This window comes from Rhinolophus sinicus, chromosome 8, assembly GCF_057876585.1.
Source record: "Rhinolophus sinicus isolate RSI-liver-muscle chromosome 8, RSI-T2T, whole genome shotgun sequence".
In the NCBI taxonomy this organism is placed as follows: Eukaryota; Metazoa; Chordata; class Mammalia; order Chiroptera; family Rhinolophidae; genus Rhinolophus; species Rhinolophus sinicus.
In genome coordinates, this window is record NC_142508.1 from 8,193,351 (window position 1) to 8,214,691 (window position 21,341).

The 21,341-nt window shown below is 41.8% G+C and overlaps 1 protein-coding gene across 2 annotated transcripts in view; it reads right to left on the reverse strand.

Annotated features, from left to right (window-relative positions):
• Positions 1 to 7,875: 7,875 nt before the first annotated feature.
• MGAM (maltase-glucoamylase) overlaps positions 7,876 to 21,341 on the reverse strand; it is a 73,836-nt gene continuing 60,370 nt past the window's right edge. For both annotated transcript variants that reach the window (XM_088799871.1, XM_074315260.2), the window contains exons 42-48: positions 20,892 to 20,976; positions 19,960 to 20,016; positions 14,103 to 14,227; positions 12,831 to 12,919; positions 11,484 to 11,533; positions 10,721 to 10,891; positions 7,876 to 8,813 (exon numbers count right to left, since the gene is read on the reverse strand). In XM_088799871.1, coding sequence (XP_088655997.1) covers positions 8,736 to 8,813; positions 10,721 to 10,891; positions 11,484 to 11,533; positions 12,831 to 12,919; positions 14,103 to 14,227; positions 19,960 to 20,016; positions 20,892 to 20,976 — 655 coding nt within the window. In that variant the 3' untranslated portion in view covers positions 7,876 to 8,735. The remainder of the gene's footprint in view (positions 8,814 to 10,720; positions 10,892 to 11,483; positions 11,534 to 12,830; positions 12,920 to 14,102; positions 14,228 to 19,959; positions 20,017 to 20,891; positions 20,977 to 21,341) is intronic.

Below are 21,341 nucleotides of genomic sequence, written 5' to 3' on the forward strand. Positions count from 1 at the left end.
CTAGAATGATGCAGGCAACAGCATTAACGCAAATCACGAAGCCCCATCCATCCCAAAGAATACGCAGGCATCTCGATTAAAATGGGAACTCCTTTGCAAGATGACTTGATGATTAGCATTCCTCTTTCCACAACCCAGAGAATTGGTTTCCACTCATCAGTGTCTCCAATTAACTCTAGTCTGTGCATCTAATCATTCTAGGCCTCTTGTCTTTTTTCTATGCAGAGGGATTGAGGATTGTCAAAGGAAAAAAAAAATAAAGAATTGGAGGGAGAGAGGGGGAAGAAGAAAGGAGTACAGGAGAAAAGAGATAAGAGGGTGAGATGGTTCAGAAAGCCCTTTTGGATGCCACTTTGATCTTCGCACCCACACTGGGTAGTGGAGAGGAGGGTACACTCAGGGAGGGGAAAGTAGCAAAAGCTGAATCCAAGTCTTCGTCCAATTTCCATGCCTCGATGTACGGGCGGGTGTACTGAACTGAGAATCAAAGTACTTAAATTCTTGTGCTAGATTTCATATTAACAGATGGGTATTTGGGCTACTTGGATGTGTGTTTCTGCATCTACACTCATTCTTCTAACATATATATGCCTCCCAGTTGCATGACATCCTTCAACATCAGTGACTCACATCACCACTTCCTTCCCACCATCCCATTCATTGGCAAACGCTAGAGTTTATCACCCCCCAGAATTATTCCACTTCTGAACTGTTAACCTCTACTTGCTATTTACCGGTGTGGACGAATGAAAAAAAGCGTTCTATGAAAAGTAACCTCACAGGGGGATCTGATCATAAATTCCTAACCGGGCAGGTCATGGTGGGGAGTCACATCCCACATATAACTTTTTAGCAAAAGGTTTATTTTTCCCTTAAGCAAGCCCTGTCCCTCGTTTCTGTGCCTCTAGGTTTCCACACTTTTCAAATAAGCCATAACCACTCTCAAGAGGGCACACAATCTTGTTAACTATCCTGCAACCCAGTCCCCACCTTGCCTTCTCCCCGCTCCATGTCATCTTCCTTACATTCCCTCCTTAATTTCAAATGCATGAAAGAAGCTGCAAAGCTGTTATTCTCCAAGCATTTGAGATCTTGCTCCCTGGCATATGTTGTCCGTTTGGCTCAAATAAACTCTTAAACATATTCTCTACAGGTTTGGACATTTCTTACGTCGACACTGGCCAGTGGCTCATGTCCGTTTGCTCCCTCATTACATTGTTCCTTACTCTTTGATCATATTGAGGCCTCTGTTCTTTTTCATTTTCCTTTTAATCTCTTAGCCTTTCTTGGCTCTTTTCCCGAACTAACGTACGTCTCAAATCTGTGACTGCTCTCATCGTTCTTGCTCCCTTATCTGCTACCTGAATCTATCCATTGAAACCATTGATCCAAACATATGCCTTCTGGGTTTAGTCATTCAGCCCAATGTAGATGCCACTGGGTTCGAAATCCCCCAAATACACTGGGCCTGCAAACTGACTGACCATCTTACCAGCATGTCCATTTTCACAGCAGAAATTTCAAACGCGATCTTTCTTTGCAAGCCTCAGCCTCTGTTACTTACCCTCTTACTTTCAGCCAATATCCTTTCTAACATCATAGACAAAATAACTATTTTGCAGAAATGATTTCATCCTCGCTTCTCAACCCAAGCTTTTCTATAAACATTTTCCATATCTAGGTAAATTCTTCTCTTTTTCCCTCTCTTGTCAATGGAAGAGTTTTCCCTCCTCTTGTCCAAGCACAATCCTTGTATCTATTCTCTAGGACTCACAGCCTCTGAATTTCTCAAAAGTCTCGTTCCACCAATTATCCCTCCTCTTTCTTACGTTACCAAACCGTCCCTCTGAATTTGCTCTTTTCCTTCATAAATATATTCCATCACCCCCAATTCTCTTGATGACTCTGTCCTTCTCTAGGGACCATTATGACTCCCTTTTTCCTTTTACAGCTAACTCTCCATAAAGATAATTCCACACTGCCTGAATTACCTTTCTCATATATCACTGGCATGGTTTCTGTTTCTTGCATTCCACTGAAACTGCTCTTGCCAAGGTCAGTAGCAATTTAGCTGTGAACACAACGGGCACTGTCTTAATCATCTGGCATATCAAACACTCCTTCCTCTTTGAAGTTCTCACCTTTGGATTCCTTGATATTATTCAACATTGGTGGTTTTCACCAACTCTTTTGGCTCCTCTCCAATTTCTTTTGTAGTCCTCTATTTCATTAAATGTTGATATTCCCTCTAGTTTCCTGAAGGGTTCATTCCCTACTCTCCTTGAGCAATCTCTACCACTCATCTGACTTCATGTAACTACTGAGGACAATCCAACCTGGATTTCTGGCTCAGAGATTTAGATTCACATAGTCAATTCTTATTGGGTGCCTCACTGGGATGTCCCACAGACTTAACCAAATTCAACAAGTTGAAACATGAAATCATCTCTCCCCACCCCCTAGTCCCAACTTCTGCCATTTCTGCCAAATTGGCTACTCTTCAAATAATTCATACCTTGAGGAACAGACTCACAATTTCTTTGAAAACCTAGGTAACCTTTTTGAATCCTCTCTCTCTGTTACTCTCATGGCCACTCACCAGTTCAGTCAGAATACGTTCCCAGTATCTTTCAAATCTGTTCCTTCCTCTCCATCTCTATTGGAGATGCTTTAGTCAGGCCATCAGTTCGGGCCTGAACTGTGACCACAGCTTCCCACTGGCTCTCTGCTTCTGTTCTTTCTGCTTCTGAAATCCATTAAACACACTGTAGCTGAACTGATCTTTCTACAGCACAAACAGGGTCATTTGGTTTTCACATATTCAGCTCTTCAATGGTTCTCCAGACAAAACAGAAACTCTTTAGCTTTGTAATTAAATCTGCTTCCAGCTGTCTAGCCTGTTCTCTCGCCTATGTTCCAGCCTTACCAAACCAACATTTATGTAGTGACAGTCTATAAATCCATGAGGACAAAGAAATTTTCTCTCTCTTTTTTAATTTCCCCTCTCCGTTAGCTTTCCATTTCCCTGCACCCCTGCTCTTCTCAACCCCAGCCCAATGGCATGACTGTTTCTACTAGTATTTTCATATATGTATGGTTTCACTTTTTAACTGAGGCATCCCGTAGGTTAATGAGTAATAAGCCATGCAAAGAAACACCTTAATCGTAAAATGGGTGAGAAGCAAGATCTACACACAATTTGCCTGAGAGGTAGGAGGGGTTAGAATTGGAGTTTGGAATTGAAGTTGCAGTATATTAACTATTCTTTCCTATTAGCTTAAATCTATTAGGTATCTCTCCTTTAGTTGAAATTATTCAAAGGTTTACTCCAATCCTCATAAGATATATGTCATATTATTATATTCTCATGAAATCCCTACATCAAAGTTGATCAGGTAGGTGTGAAAAGTTCACATAAGAGGCACCATTTTAAAATGGAGTCAGGGCAGCCATTCCAGAGGAACTGCCTTCTGCATCTTGTCCCTTGAATCTCTGGAATATTTGAACTAGGAAAAGTTACCTCTGGACTGGGCCATAGCAACACTGCTGTACAAATGACTATTTGTAAGCTAACAGGAAAGCAGACATCCTGACTACAGGACTGATTAGAATGGACATTCTTTAGAATTAGTAACCAGCCATATATGGTTAAAAAAGTAGTAACTCAGCTGTTAACACCAATAGAAATTCCTTTTCTCTATTCATGGAATTATTTCCCTTTCTTTTCCTATAAAAGCCTCTTGCCTTCACCATGCAGTTTGGGTTTCTGAATCTGTGTTCCCAGATTGCAATTCGGTGAGCTAAAAAAAAATGCTTGTTGCTTCTCATTTTGGTTTTTTGGTAACAGAGTCATGATGATTCCCTTTATAAGTCAATGCTAAGAAATTTTGTCTCTCCATGGTTAATGGTGGAACTAAGGAAAAAACTGAGAGGCTCTGCTTCTTAAACTAGGACTTGAGTTCTCTGTCCACAATATCTCCTAGACTGCAGAGCTTAAAGATCTAGAGGCTCAGTCTCCAATGGTGGCATTTCAGACAGTGAAAGAAGTCTGGGGGACCCGCCCCATATGCTCACAATACTTAATTTGGTTTCCAGAGCTCATGTCTCACAACCACAGTAACACATTGTCCATCAATCAGTCTCCTTCGCCAAGTATCGTTTCTCTCCAGGGGGAGACTTTTCTTTCCAACCTCTACCAATCAGTAGCAGGCACCTTTCCCACTGCCTCTTAACCCTCATTCGGGAGCAGGTTCAACACCTGAGGCTCAGGAATCCAGGACACTCGGGGGACAATCCCTCCCAGGCATTTTCCTGCCATAGGAACTATCGTCATCCAGGCAGGAGGCCGAAGTGGGGATTCCTAGTGGTAGAAATTCTTCCCCACTCAGAAACCCTCTCTGCCCAAAGCCACTTTTCTGCATCAAACCAAATTTTAGAATTAAAATCCAGGTTATTATTAAAAACCTTAATAATTGTATAGCCATTTCCTTTTCTGCCCCAAAGGATGCAGTCACCTTCCTCCCAATCCATGCCACTCTCAGCCAGCTACCAGAAGGATCCCATCTGGTTATTCATTCCTTGGTTTCTCCCAGGGAGAGAGGAATATCACACATGAGACTCTTCCCATCTGACACACACACACACACCCCTCTCCTCTCCAGTCAGCCTGGATTTCACGCACTGTCTCATCCCCACTCTTCATAGTCTATGTAAAGGGAAAGAACTATCAGGTCCAGAAGAAAAGCACGGGTTGTCCAGATCATGTGGCAGAGAAAGAGACAGGGACATTTACAAGAAAGCAGGGACACTCTCTATTGAAAGCGCCACTGCATGGGGACAAGTACTCACCTCATAGCCGTGTCTTCTTGCTTTCTGTGTCTATCCCTCAGTGATTCTGAAGGAGCACTGAGCAAAGGTGACTGGGCTGGCGTAACCAGCTTCTGCCAGGATTGATTTATTGAACTGCAAAGCTGCTGGCCATTGGACAAGAGGAGTGCATTTTCCAATAGACCATAAAAGGGCCCTGTGACCTGGAGGAAGCTTCATTTGTTAATAAAAGGGGAGGGTGGAGCTTTTATTCTAATAGTTATGCTTCCTCTGCGTTCCGGTTCATATCCAATTACTCTGCTTGTCACACGATATGATACTTGCTTGTCTGTACATGTATCCTAAAGAGCTCAAGGTCTTCCCCATCTTCCCCACTGTTGTATCTCCTGTACTCAGCACTCTGCCCAACATCCATGGATGTTTTTCAATATATAGCTATTTGCTGAATACGTGAAAGGATGAATGGCTCTTGCTCCACCCCATTGTTCCTTTCTCCATTTTTGTCTCCCCAAATTCTCTTGGTATAACTCACCTCTTCATTAATACAAACAAGTCTCCCCACCAACTATTCTAAGTAAGAGAAGCACCATGAAAATAGGAATTACATAATCTTAAAGTGGGAAGACACCTCTACTGGAAATTTGTCATGCTCTTTGACTGACCAGCACCTTTAAAAAAAAACCTGTCTAATCCTTAAGGAACTTCCCACCTTGAGAATTCTGCCTCCTCAAGAAAGAGGCTAGAAATTCTCTTTCAGTCTCCCTTTCAGCCAAGGTCAAGGCAAGTGGCCTGGGCTCGGCTGATGACATGCATCTGTGATCCATGTGGAACCCAAGATGGTGAAGAGGCATCATTTCAGAGGCAGCAGGGATGGGGGCCTATTGGCAACCGATGCTCAGAATTGGGGCTGCAAGCTGCCAGACATGTGCCGAGGGCAGTGGCAATGGAACTTGCCAGAAGGCAATTGAGCTGTTGTCCCTAGTCCCTAGTCCAAACCTGACATTCTAGCCCTCCTAGAGTTTCAGTGAATCACTAATATCTTTAAAATTTTTCTTTTAAGCTAGCTAAGAAAAGAGAAAAAAAGTGGGTTTTAAAAAATTGAAATATAATTCACATACCATGACATTCGCCCTTTTAAAGTGTACAATTCAGTGGTTTTTAGTATTTTCACAAAGTTGTAAAATCATCATCACTAATTACAGACCATTTTCACCATCCCCAAAAGAAAATCTATTCATGTAGTGGTCATTTCCTATTGCTTTCTCCCTCATCCCTGAAACCACCAATCTACTTTCTGTCTTTATGAATTTGCCTATTCTGAACACTTCACATAAATGGAATCATGATATGTGTCCATTTGGGTCTGGCTTCTTTCACTTAGCATAACATTCAAAAATTCCTCCATGTTGTTGCAGGTATCAGGCGCCTGCAGATATCAGTACTTTATTCCTTTTCATGGCTGGACGATATTCAGTATATTTATATTTCACATTTGTTTATCCCTTCATCAGTTGATGCACATGTGGGTGGTCTCTACTTTGGGACTGTTATATACATGCTGCTATGAACGCGCATGTACAGGGTTTTTTGTGGACACATATTTTCAATTGTCTTGGGGAATATACCTGGAAGTGGAGTTTCTGGGTCATGGGTAACTCTTCATTAACTTTTTGAAGAACTGGAGAACTGTTTTCCAAATGGTGGCAACATTTTACATTCAAACCAGAAACACATGAGGGTATATAGCACATGTAGGATATTGCATATTCTCTACATAGCGTAGCAATATATACGGCATGCCATCTTCCGATGGCATTTAACATCCATAAGTAATATAGCACCCATAGTGCTCCATATTTTCTTCAAATGCTCAGTGTGTGTGGAGGGAGAGAGGGAGGGAGGGAGGGAGGGAGGGAGGGAGGGAGGGAGGGAGGGAGGGAGAGAGAGAGAGAGAGAGAGAGAGGAGGAGAGGAGAAGGAGACGAAAACGAAGGGGAGGGGAGGGGAGGGGAGGGGAGGGGAGGGGAGGGGAGGGGAGGGGAGAGGAGGGGAGGGGAGGGGAGAGGAGGGGAGGGGAGGGGAGAGAATGGGAGAGAAGAGAGACCTCTGCCTTTATGAATCCCTGGAATGACATACCCACCTTATCTTTGCTCTAGTATAAGACAGCCTTTGTTAGTACCTGAATCTCATTTCAAATTGGGACGCTATCTTGGCAAAAGATCAGAAAAGGAGATTTATTGTTACATAAGCTCTTTCTGTTCTTTGTGTGACACATTATTCTTAACTCCCCAAGTCCTGTGCTCATTTGTGACATCATTCACGTTACAGTGCTAACGGACAATCCCAGCTGTAACCCGATTCTTAAAGTGTGGAAAATAGCTAATTTTGCTATCCCTTCTTGCTAAGCAATTGGAAGATATTGGGTCCTATGCTTGTGTTGACCAATGAAAAAGTAACAGACATTTTGAAGGGAAGAGACAAGCAAGGAACCCAGTACTTTCAAATTGTTTATTAATAAGAAGGTGCGGTGAAGGTAGCGCTTGGAAGAACTCATACTGTGACCAAAGCAAGCAGACGGTTGAAATCATCAAGTTGGAAACCAACAATATGTATAATGCTTACCTATCAGGGCACTATCCTCTAAGGCATCTAACACGCTCATTTCCAAGTAATACTAAGAGGGAAAATCCCTGTTGAACATTCATGTATAATTTCTTCGTCACAAATTTTAACCATCTAGTGTTTTAGCCAATAGTGTTGCAAATGTTATTTTGCCAGAGTGGATCTTTTACCAGATATAGTAACTGCTATGATGATTAGAACGACGACAATCCAAGGACACTCTTCCACAAACCCGAGTCTTCTCAAAACCCCAAAGGTATCAGGAAAAGAGTGGGTAATCACAAAGCTGATCGTTGCATTGGTGGATTGGACTGCAGGAACTCGGGTGCCAAAGAGAACAAGACCAATTTACAAGGGTTTGCTGCACAAAAAGAAGCCTTGATCCGAAGTGGGATTACCCATGGTCAAAATATCACAAAATTCAAAGTGTCTTGTAAATCTGCTTGTTTTATTTTGCTCTGGCATAGAGGTTGCATGTGTGTGTGTGAAATGTGGTTGTATGCATTAGGCACAGAGTAGAGCAATATGATTTACACATTTCAAAGCACACTGCTGCAAAAATAAGTTAGTTTTTCCATTCACCTTTGCCTGCTTAAATCTTGTCCTCACCCCTATTCCCACTCCCACATGTTCAAGATTTCATCTAACCCCTCTTCTTGTTCTCATGTGAGTGGGCTTTCCCTTTTTCCTCCCCAGGAGGCTAATCTTCCTAATATTTTTATGTTACCTTCTTATTTGCCATGATTACTTTTATCATCATCTTCTGTTTCCTCTCATCTTTCTTGCTTACCTTTCTGTGTGTGCGCTTCTTCTACGCCTCACATCATGCTCTCAGCATATTGCTCCACGCTCCCTATAACCAACTCGCAGATGTTCTTTCTGGAGACTTTCTTGGAGTGTTAGCTCCAGGACCTGGAACTGTCCTGGCAAGCTTTTCCTTCTGTATTTTGCAAGAGAGCGGGGCCTATTCCCTGATTTTACACACACACACACACACACACACACACACACACACACACACACACTCCATCACGGACCCAGTTCATCTTCAGTAAATGTATGATAAACAATTGCTACCGTACTAATCACACAGAGACATTAAGGTGACCCATAGATTTTCCACACCTCCCTACTGCCTATCCCACAGAGCTAAGACACAGACAAAAACATATAACAAAGTTGATAAAATATTTTACCCATGCTGGGCATGAACCGATTAGCAACAAAGAAAAATTTTATAAGCATGAAGTCGTTTCAAAGTAACTCGTAGGATCTTGCTCTTAAAATTCACTGAGTACTTCTCCATGTCAATGAAATGAAATTATGTAGGCTGATGTTTTTGCTGGTCATCTCAATTTTTAACACCTGTTGGGAACCAAAGGAAAAGTATTGGATATCTGGTGACTGAAATTGCCGGCACTCAAAACAAATCAGATACAAGCCAATGGTCTACATAACACTCTGATACTTTCACAATTTGTTGCCTCGCTTCCAGACTGCTCTCAAAGTGTCAGGTGAGTGTTTCTTAATTCCTTAGGGTACAAAGATCATTCAGGGATAAGGAAAAGACAACAAGCCCCCAGAAAACACACTATGCAACCACTGCAGAGACACAACTCCACAGAAAAAGTGGAGAGAATATCCTCCTTTGCATCCATTTGGAGTGTTGATGTCCCTTAGACACCCCCTTGGATTTCCTCCTTCTGCTATTCCCCCACAGGGCCATAATGGTGGCCAGTAAGAGTCCAATATTCCAGGTGTTTTTCTAGGCAAATACTTTCCATAAAATTTCACCACATGTGCAGTCCATGAGTTGATCAGCAACAAAATTGGGTAAAGTCCTTTAAGAGCTCTTGGTAAAGCTGGGGAAGTTGGTTGACAAGAAAACCACAAATATGAGGAAACAAATCAAACAATAGAAAAACTGAAGGAAAACTTTTTGTTTCAGGCCTTGTTGTAATCAGGAAGGATTATGAAAAACAGCTCAGGAGAAAGCAAACAGTAAGCACACAAGAAAAGATCCCATTTACCTTGAAGACAGACGTTGGGACCACTAGAGGTTGATCCCAAGGTGCAGAGTTTTCACATACTGAACACACACGAAATCAGAACGTGCCTTGCAATCAATCAACAGCCTTAGAATTACTGTCAAGCCTTAGAATTGTCAGGCAGCACTCATGACAATTATGATCTGTGCAAACATGACCTTCCTTGCTATTACTTCTGCGATGAATGGATGAATTTAAGGATTATTTTATGAAGGAACGTGAATCCTGGCTGATAGTAAGATCAGGAAAAGTGCTAGGATGAAAACTTATATATACATTTAAGTGGTGTGGGAGAAAATCTCAATAAAAGATTTAAATAGTAAAATAATTAAGCTGTTTAAATACTAAAAGAAATCTGTGATACAAATTGGTTAAGGTATTTCTAATATTTCTTCACATTCAGGGTTTACCTCTTCTAAATTACTTTTAAAAAAGAGTTTTCATTAAAATATAGCTAACGTATTATATTAGTTTCAGGTGTACACGACAGTTATTCAACACTTCTGTACCTAAAGAAGTGACTGCTAGCACTTTGTGAGGGGTGTAAGTGTCTAACTATTGTGTTGCTTTGTACCCCTGAAACTAATAAAGAAAAAGAAAAAAAGAAGAAATCGCTATAAGCCCAGCAACCATCTGACACCATACCTTGCTCTCACAATATTATTGACTATATTCCCTATGCTGTACAACCTCTTCTAAATTATTTTGATGTGGACTCATTGGTGCCCATGCATCTCTTTTCCCTGTATTATCACTTAATATGTGTATGTTAAAATGATAAAAATCTATGCCTAAAGCAGTTTTACAAAACTTTCTATAAGTTTAAAACAGAATTTTCCATGATAGGAAAGCATTATATCATCCTTTTTTCTTTCTTTGTGGCACATGAAATGATAGACCAATTTTTAACTGATGGTGTCTTACAGTAGATGAAATATGGTAGTTCAAGCAATCTGGGAAGCAGAGCTCTGAGGCACAGGTGAGGGAGTACAGGCAAAGTTTTCATAAGTCAGCAGATAAGAACACATGCATGGAAAGTATGGATCCAGACCCTCAATCCCAAATGATGACACAGCCTGAATTTCCCCTTCAGCACCATGCTGTCCATTGCTGAAGGGCTTTGCAGGACAGGGAAGGGAAGCATTGGGAAGGGAAGCAGGCAGGCATTGCACAATGCACCTCAGGGTTGGGAAACAGCATCCAGACTTTTCATTGGCCACAAACCTGTGCTGTAGCGATGTAGGTGAAGGTGGGTGTTACAACTGTGCCGCTCACAGAGATGCTGACGTTGGAAATGGAGGGACTGTCCACTCCCCAGATGTCGATGTAGCCAAGTTTCAAAGGGTTTGTATCAGTGATGTATTTGTTGAAAATTATGTGACTCTCCACTGTATTCTGTCAAATTGGAGAGAAAAGAAACCAGTGGGGGGAAAATGGCAAAATGTGTTCAAATTTCCCCCCATCCTTTTAGGCACAATTATAGATCGATCCTGAAGTGAGCCAACTTCAGAGTCACCATCTTGTGTCCTTGTAGAGTGGAGACCATGATTTCAGCTCTCTGTCTCCTATTGACAACTGTGCATCGGCTAAATAAGCACCTGCAAAATCTATATAATTGCCATGAATTCTAAGGAGACAAAGAGTCTCAGCTCCCAGGAGCCTTACATTCCACCTGTGGAGAAGTCACAAAATGTGCAGGCCATTGCAAGGCAACATAGGAACAAGAGTGACATAACGTTGAAAAAGTCTTTCCATCTCTGCTGTGGTAAACTGGAATGTTACTGATGAAACCTGAGTGTGTTTAACCACAGACAACTTCCTGGGAGCATACTGAATCTCTATCTGAAGGCTAGAGGAAGGGCAGGATGCAAATTAGCAAGGTGAGCAGTGAAGGGATTCTAGGGGGTACTTGATGCCCTTATGACACACAGCATCCTACGAGGCCAGTAGGACTCTAGTCTCCCTGCACAGCATCAGTCACACTCACCTGGCTGGCAGAAAAGCGGGCCAGGTAATAGAGTCCTTTCTCATAGGTACCTGCAAACAAACAACAAGGTAAACACGATCTGGAGTTATGAGCTAGAATTCTAATGGCCTACTTGTCTTGGTTGAGAAAACAGGGAAAATTATTCTTTTTCCTTTATAGATCTGCATTTGATGACTCGAGCCTTCTTTAGGGAGCTCAGTCAGACTCTGCCCCAATCTCAGTTTACATGAGACGTTGGAGATAAGTGCGTCTAAACATATCCGTCTGACCGAGTTGCCTCACTTAATGTAGTTTCCTGACACCCCCTCAGCCACTTCCCCTCCTCATGGTCTATTGTTCCCACAAGTTCCTGGTCACCTCAGAAGTTCCAGATTCCTCCTGCTGGAGGCACACATATGTGCCCATACGTGCATGTGGGCACACATCACAAACACCAAGGCTGGCGAGATATCAGGCAATTTTTTAATTGCAGTCTCCAGAGAACAAAGACCAATGAAAGCCTTCTTTGTCCTTTTATCCTCAGTTTGTGCCACAGGTCCAGGGAGAAGATGAAGCTCAGTGTGTCCAGTAAAGGTGAGCTTATGGGAGCCTTGTCACAGGTATTCCCAACCTGCACCCCACCCTTGTGGCTTTCTCACTCCTCCCCGTGTGCTCACCTCTTTCCAATCTGCTTACCACTCACTCGACCAGAGGGTATTGGCTATCTTCCAGAACTGTGCTGTCCAAGATAGCCACTAGCAAAATGTAGTTATTTAAATCTCAATTAATTTAAATTAAATAAGATGAAAAATTCAGTTTCTCAGAACATACTTGTTACATTCCAAGTACTCAATAGCCATAGATGCCTAACGGCCACCATATTGGATGACAGAGATACAGGACATTTCCATCATTGCAGCTTGTTCTACTGGACAGCACTGGCCTAGAAATAGCTAACACCATGTGAGCCATCCTCCTGAAAGTTCACCAGTTCCTGAAAACTCCTAATGGAAAATTCCCCCAAATAAATAGCACAATGGATAGAGGCGTTGTCTCTCTTTCTGGGACAATAAACCATGTTATTAGGGAATGTGCCCTTGAACATAAACCACGCAGAAAGCACATTTCAGTTGGTTACAGAGAAACTTTCCCTGTGGCAAACAGTGGCTTAGGACAGTGGATAACAGTGAGAGATACAGAGTTTCATTTACATCAAGTACACTATGTTTTAGTCACTTCACATTAACAAACGGCTATAGTTAAAAAATGCGAAATTGCTTTAACATGGAACAGGAAAGAACAGGACTAAAAGCTACCCAGAAACCTAGTCAACGGCATGGATGTGGATCAGAGGCAGCCCTTACTCACCGATACTTTGCCCATCATCCCAGAAGAGCCAACCTTCCGCAGTCCCGTTGTCATCCAAGGCAACCTTGAGGCCTACGAATTTCTGGCGGCTGCAGGGAGAAGGGAGAGAGGCATCAGCTCAAAACGAAGCCACGGCCACAGACCAAGGGTTTTCATACAAACTGAAAGGAAGTCTTTCATGCTAGAAAGACCGAATACCAGAGAGACTTGTGATCTTGTTCTGTCTCCACTGGCTATCTACTTCACATCAGGAATGAATGAATGAATGAATGAATCAATCAATCAATCAATCAATCAATCAATCACTCACTCACTCACTCAATCAATCAATCAATCAATCAATCAATCAATCAAAGGGAATTTTCCTTTAAGGTTCTGTAAGTCCCCCAGAAACTACAAGCCAACTCGGTGGATTCCTTCCTTTCCCCATCTTGTGAGGAAAGTCCTGATGCTGTGATTCTTCTTTCATGACCTAACTTTCTAAACACGTACAGTGAGTTCTGTTTACAAAGGTCCTAAATTCTTCAGTTTTTAACTGAATTTTTGGACTCACATGAGTAGGGCTCTACAAATTTTAGTTTGACATCAGACAGACATGGATTTCAGTCCCTGCTCAACTATTTACTATCTGTGTGACTCTGAGTTAATCACTTTGCCTCTTGAGGCCTCTCTTGGCTCATCTGTAAAGTGGGGATACTAATAGTGCTTACACCATAGGGTTTATTTTTTCCTTTTCTTAAGAAAAAATAGAAAATCTCCACACAGAAATCTCCATATTATTTCAGTTCGAGGCATAAAGCAACCATTCATATAGTGTTAGTTATTTATAGTTAATTATTATATAGCTGTAGTTAATTATTATACAGACTTAGGTCTAGAATTTTAAAGTCTGCATATAAGGAATCTTAGCCTCAGATATCAGTTGCATTATGGCTAACACAAGTTTTCAGCAATAACTGTCTTAGCAGTTATTAGCAACTCAGTTGCGATCCAGTCTTCTAAAACTACCATGAATCATGGTTGCTCCTGTTTGACTTCTGTTTCAAATATAATTAGACCTAACATCTCACCCACTTGATCGAAAATAGTTAATAATTGTTCAAAGAGTGCTGAGGCTGAAAAAGGTGAAGCACAAAGAAACCAACAAACCAACCAACAAAAATGTGCCACAAAACTGCTTTGAGGCCCGAGAGCACCGTTGACAGACTGGCGGGCTTCCCCAGGACCTGAGCTAACGGGCTTGAAGAGGAGCAATGTGGTCCCGTCATTCACCTGAGGTGGGTGTTCTGTGCAGGCTCCTGCCAGGGCAGGATGAAGCCCCCGCGGACATGAAGATTGATGTGGTCAAGGGGGGCTGGCAAGGACGTCCACTCCCCTCTTACTTTGATGTCCTCACCCTGGGGGCCGGAAGGAGTAAGAGTTACTGAGGGCGAGGACATGCCTCCGAACCTCGTGTTTACCGGACACCGTGTCCCCTCCTCCCACCTCGCCGCCTGCTCAGCATCCCCCCCACACACACACCGGGCATTACCCTCCTCCACACCCATCCAGCCTGTGTGTGGAATCTTGCATTGCTGCCACACGTCTTATCAGGGTCCCTGGCCTTGTCTTATCAGGGTCCCTGGCCACAGTACATGTTACATGAGACCGTGGCATGGATCTCACCCCAGCCTTCACTCCACATCTTATTTCTGTGTCACAGAGCCCTGCCCTGCTAGAGGAGGTTGAACGATCCTTTCATCATTTCGTGTTGGCTCCTGAAACAGTCCCGTGGCACTTCTGGACCTTCTCTTTCTCTTTGTCTCCATCTCCCTTCAAGGCTCCCACTCCCACCCCCACCAATCTAACTAACACCTTTGACGCTTCACAGAAAAGATTAAAGTGATCTGACTTCGTTACAAATCCTTATCGTAAACTCACTATATTTTCCTTTATGTTTAACGTCTTTATCTTGCCTCGTGTGTGACAGGGAGAAGTGTTCTCTCATCCCGAGCCATAAACCTCAGTTCCTAAGAAACCATCCTTTCACATTTTCTCCCACTAGAAGAGTGGGCTTCTCAGCTTCAGCACTAGGGATGTTTAGGACCAGATTGTTCTTTGTTGTGGGGGCTGTCCTGTGTTTTTTTGGATGTTTCCCAGTATTTATCCACTAGATGCCAGTAGTATCTACCCCACCCGCAACACACGGTGACAGATAAGCACATCTCTGGACATGGCCAAATGTCCTGGTAGGCAAAATCCCCCCATGTTGAGAACCGCCATCTTAGAGGTACGAAGGAAAGCTACCTTAACACTGTTCCACTTTGGGTCCCTGATGCTCATTTTATACAGATTCAACCTGTATAAAACTGTAAGGGCAGGTGGTAGAAAAAGGTACAGTGCCCACATCCCTGGGGCAGACGGCTTTGTAGGTCTGCCTCAGAACTCCAAAGTCTACAGGACTGAATACAAATTCCAGCCCCATGTCGCCAGGCCTCTTCAAGTGTACTCACTGATATCAAGGGAAAATTGGATTCTCTGAGCTCTAACAGCATTTCATGCTGATATCTTACGTATACTGGACATTTTCTCTATCGATGGTCTTACCTTCAAGTGAAACTCAATACATGTAAAATTGACAAAGTCATCTTCTTACCAAACTCTTTTCTCCAGTGGTATTCCCATTCTGCTACACATTATGGCGAAATATGATATGATATTTATTGTCTCCTGATTTTACGTCCAATACCTAATGAGTCACAAGCTCATTTCCCTTTAAATCCTTTCTGACCAGGCTAGCCTAACAAACTCTTGTTAAAATATCCATAAAGATATGACTATAAGATAAAAATCCCAAAGCAGCACTATTAAAATAAGAAAAGACAACCGAACACGCCTTTGTTCAGGGATGTTTTCATCGACTGTGTTCTCACTGATTACGATTGAGGAGGACTGTTTTAGACAACCTAACCTATGTTCTACACTGTAAAAAACAAACAAAAACGGCCACCAGTAGCTAAAAAACTTTGATTCACACACATTGTCTGGTCTTAATCTTCACAAAAATAGGCCATCAATAAGACAAGTCAGAATAGTTCCATGCCTCTCACTCCCAAATAAAGTCTACAGACTTTAGCCCAATAGGACAGACAGGAGAAGGGAGTGGATAGAAAAAACACCTCAGGGCATGCTCGGTCACACAGGCGTGACTGAGAGAGTCACAGAACTCTACAAAGAGCTGAAAACAACTCCCGATTGTGCAGCTTGTTTAGAGACGCTGAGAGTCAGAGTCGGTGGCGATCCAGCCTCGGTCCAGAGGACCCACTCTAGTCAAACGAAGCACTTCAAGCTGTTCTGCATTGAGACACCTGCTGCTTCAGCAAACAAGTGGGGCCCTAGAGGCCAAGTGGCAAGGGACGACTTGTTGCATCTGGTAGTCAGATGAGCATAGGAGGGGAGTGCGGGGTACGGGAGGTCACAGCTACCCAGGCAACTGGGACATGAAGAATCCTGATGCCCAAGACATGGGAACCACTGAGAGAGGAGTCGTGCATTCTTCCCCCATCCTTCACTCAAGGTATCGGAGAATCCCCAAATTCCACTGGAGAAGCAGCAAAGAAATTGTGCAAAAGCGGGAGATAGAAAGCTGAGTAGGGCTTCCTGATTTTTTTCTCTCCTGCTTTCCATCTATGCCTTTTTGTTCTACTTTCTGGGTCAGGTACTGGGTTGTATTTTATTATTTCTTTTTAAACACAGTTTTAAATATCTGCCTCATGCCTTTACTTTCCAAGGATTGTTTTGTGAGTATGCCTGTTTAGAGCACATTTTCTTATTTTAAGTATACTATCTTCTTAGCTCTCTGAGGAGATGAATTTTCTAGTTTACTTTCCAATAGCATAGGCACAGAAAAGTATATAAATCCTAAGTATTCAGCTCAATAAAATTTTACCAAGTGAACACACCCATGAAACCTCCACCCAGCTCAAGAATGAGTATTACTAGCATTCCAGAAGGTTCGCTCATAGTAATCATCACACTGAAGGTAGCTAGTCCTCCAATTTCTATCACTTTTGCCTGTTTTTGAATTTATATTTAATAAATGCAATCATATATTCTTTGTTCTCTTGCATTTGGCTATTTCTGCTCCGTGTTACATTTGTGATGTCCACCATTTTTATTTGTATTTTAAATAGTTCACTATTCTCATTGCTCTATAGTATTCAGTTTTAAAAATAGAACATAAATTTATTTATCCATTTTACTATTGATGGACATTTGGTTTGTTTCCAGTTTTTTGCAATTTTACAAATAATGCTGCTATGAAACATTCTCGGACATATCTTTTGGTGAAAATATATACACCCTAGGAACAAATATATAACATTTATAATTTCTTCATTTTATATATATATATATATATATATATATATATATATATATATATATATACATATACATGTATATATATATGCAATATAATATGTAATGCTATAATATGATGTATTATATGTATATTAAACACAATAAACATTCTAGTGCAAGTTTGTTTTATCGTTTGGATTGATGAAATTGATTTAATGTCATCTAAGAGACTATAAAAATGACAAAAACATTTCTGAAAGGGATGAGAGCACATTGGTCTATCACATATTCAGTTGTACTAAAAATGTACAATCATTAAAAATGTTCAATACTGACAGAATAATAAATTAATAAATTAATAAATCAAAAATAGAAATGAAGAGAGAATCCTTTCAGACAAACTCTAGCATATATAAAAACAGTACATGATAATGAAAGTTTAGCAAAGCAAAACTATTGGGAAATTTGGCAATTTGGGGAAAAACGAAAGTTGTATCCTGACCTCTAACTGCTCACCAAATAAATTCCAGTGACTTAAAACATTAATTTGACTATATAAAGTTAAGATCTCTATCAAGAACATAAACAAAAAGCAAATGTCAAAGTGAAACAATATTCCAAGAAATATGGCAAAGTGTTACTAACTTAAATATGTGTAAACCCTTTAAAAATCAGTAGGAACAGTCTAAATATCTTAATAAGAAAAGAGCAAAAGAATAGAAAGTTCCTGGAAGAATAGTGGCCTGTCAAAGACAATCACAAATCAAATCAATGATGAACATGAGGGACCAGACTGTCTTTAAGAGTCATACAAAGATGAACATAAAAATCACAACAAAAACTAATAATCAAAACTGATGTAATACAGAATTGTACACCTGAAATCTATGTAATTTTACTAACAATTGTCACCCCAATAAATTTAATAAAATAAAAAAACAAACAAACAAACAAAAAAAATTGATTTACAGAAATGAACACTCTCATCAAGTGCTGATGGAAATGGAAATTGTTTCTGAAATTTTGCCAACTAATATTAAGGATTCTTATATTAAGCATCGTCTCTGGCTGGAAATTCAGGTAACTACTGGGTGACAGGTGGGAGTGAAGCCCGTGCTAGGATACGCTCTCTTGAGTAGACAACACGGAAATTTAGGCTAATTCTAGAAACGGGAATCATACAAATTATACATAACCTCCTGCCTCACTTAAGCTTATGGTAACCGGTGTGACAACGAAGAAACCCAGTTCAAAAACGGGACCCTTTGCTCCAAGTGGAGATCCTAAGTCTCCATTTTATTTACCAAGTCCAAGCATTTCCCATGTTTTTGCTAACACCTGAAAAACATCCCTAAAGACACGTGTGCTCCAATGTTCATTGCAGCTTTGTTTACTGTGGCCAAGACATGGAAACAACCAAAATGTCCTTCAATAGATGAATGGATAAAGAAGTTGTGGTATATATACACAATGGAATACTATTCGGCGGTAAGAAAAGATGATATAGGAACAGTTGTGACAACATGGATGGATCTTGAGAGTGTAATGCTGAGCGAAATAAGTCAGACAGAAAAAGCAGAGAACCATGTGATTTCACTGATATGTGGTATATAAACCAAAAACAACAAAAGAACAAGACAAACAAATGAGAAACAGAAACTCATAGACACAGACAATAGTTTAGTGGTTACCAGAGGGTAAGGGGGGTGGGGGGTGGGAGATGAGGGTAAGGGGGATCGAATACATGGTGATGGAAGGAGAACTGACTCTGGGTGGTGAACACACAATGGGATTTATAGATGATGTAATACAGAATTGTACACCTGAAATCTATGTAATTTTACTAACAATTGTCACCCCAATAAATTAAAAAAAAAATACTAAATAGAGTATCTTTTGCTGGTACCTCTATAAACTGTCAGTGGGATTGAGCAGAAAATATTAAGTAATACTAATATTTTCAGCTAATCCTGCTGCAAATCCCTTGGCGGAAAGGGCCCAGAGTGTGCTCTGCCCGCCTTCCTCCTGGTCATCCATTTTGCTCTATTCCAGTCCCCTGCTTTCTTCTCCTCAGAAGAATCAGGAGGAGGCCTGGTTAGAGAAAGAGGAAGCACTCCCTTTGGTTCTTGCTCAAGGCTACTGCCCGGAAGCTGCTTTGGAACACTCTGCTTTCCCAGATGAGTCTCTGGGGCTCAGACTTGCCCAGAGAAGGATGTGTTCAGCCTGCATTTGTAAATGCACCTGCACGGCTCCAGGGCACAAGGGTTGGGCCCCATCCCTTTGTGTGCATTTCACACACCGCCTTAGACCTTGCCTACCTAGGAACTCCCATTTAACAACTCCTCTTTGAGCATCTAGGCAATAGAAGGAGATATGGAATAAAAAGATAGAGAGGAAAAGGCCCCTGCACTTATGAACTTACAGTCTAGCAGGGGACAATTCAACAAAAACTACAGTTTACAGCACAACTTCAAGCGTTCACTAGCGCTGCCATTATCCACCAGTGCGAATAGTGGTGAAATAAAGAAAGACAAAAACTAACACATAAAGAACACCCACGAAAGCCAGGCACCGAGATGTTTTCTGTGTCATTCCACAGTTCTGTGAGGGAAGTGGTCTCACCCCACGTGAAGGTGACAAACTTGAGACTACAAGGTTCAAAGTGACTTGTGTGAGATCACACATCAAGTAGGGTCCAGAATCAGAAAGTGGCCAGACCTCTGTCAGACTCTAAAGCCCGTGCACACTCCCATTTTGCCGCGTTGTGTAGACAATCAGAGAAACTCACCGTGTAGTAATCATACCAGCGGGCTCTAGGGAAGTATGCAGTGACATTTCTGGCATTCTAAAATTAAACACAAATAAGTCATGGGCATGGGTTCCGTTATCTAAGGCAGAGAAACCAATTTGGTCAGAACAATTGTGGTGGCCTTTGACCCACTTGCTTCGTATCTCTTGAGGTCAGTACCAGTAGCAAAGCCTTCCTTCCCACCCCACTCCTCAAACAGGGGAAATGTGCCTGCTGCAAACTGGTAGCTTCTGGAAAGCCCTCTGGGATCCAGAAATTTGGGGGGCAAATCATCATTTGCTTATAGACTTACACAGTAACCTCTTGAAAGAGACAAAGTGAGGTCAGGCCTGGGACAGAAAATGTTGTAGGTTTTATGGTGCCAATACTTCAGAGACTATGATGAGTGCAGTAAGTTTTGGGGAGGATACAATTAATTGGTGTGGTAATCAGAAACGTAATCACCAACAGAAAAAGCAAAAAAAAAAAAAAAAAAAAGGCTTTTGCTGCCTGAGGACCTCTTACAGAAGGAAGGGTCAGGCTAGTCATTAACAACACGATTCATCGCGTTGTTACAGTCCTGAAAAGCTTTGTTTTAATGGTGACAGGACTGTATGAATTCTTTAGAGTACTGCCTCCACCTGGCCCAGCCTCCTTATTTCAGGTTATGAAGAAATGATTGTATCTTAAAATATAAGGTTTATCTTTCTTGATTGTCCTATGAATCAGAATCTGTTATGATGATTTTAAAGATGATGGATCTGAGAACCAAAATATCTAAGTGATGGACTTAGCTCGGCGGGCGAGGAAGAGACAGGTGTAAAATAAGAAACCACATCTCAGTACCCGCCCAGATCAGACCTCTTCTTCTCGCCCCGTTCACCAGGCTTTGGAAGTGGGATTGTCTACTCATCAGGGGCCTCCATACTCACGGGCTCCAGGACAGGGCTGACGAGGAAGGCGGGGCCCAGCAGGAACTGACGGTCTATATCCCAGGTCACCTGGTCTGACACAAACCTGGAGAGGCAAACCAAGGTACCACAGTCAGGACCCAACAGGGCCCTGTGCCAAGGACTTGAAGAAACTCCTCAAGTTCAAACTCCACGTTTCTTCCCCATGGCGCGTCCTAAATGTGAGAATGGCCTTCACCCCTCCAATCTCCCCCTGGAATGTCTTCTGACCTGAGCTGCTGTTAAAGACAGGTAGGTCTTCATATGCCCAAGTTAGAAAGAAATTATTCTGTGCTGTATTGTATTGTTTTGAAAAAGATAATTAATTACATAGCCTCTTATCAAAGACCCAGAGTATCGCTGACACTGTGCTAAAAGGAGTTATAACATGGAATGTGCCAGAGTGCTTATGGCAAAAGGCAATCATGTCTT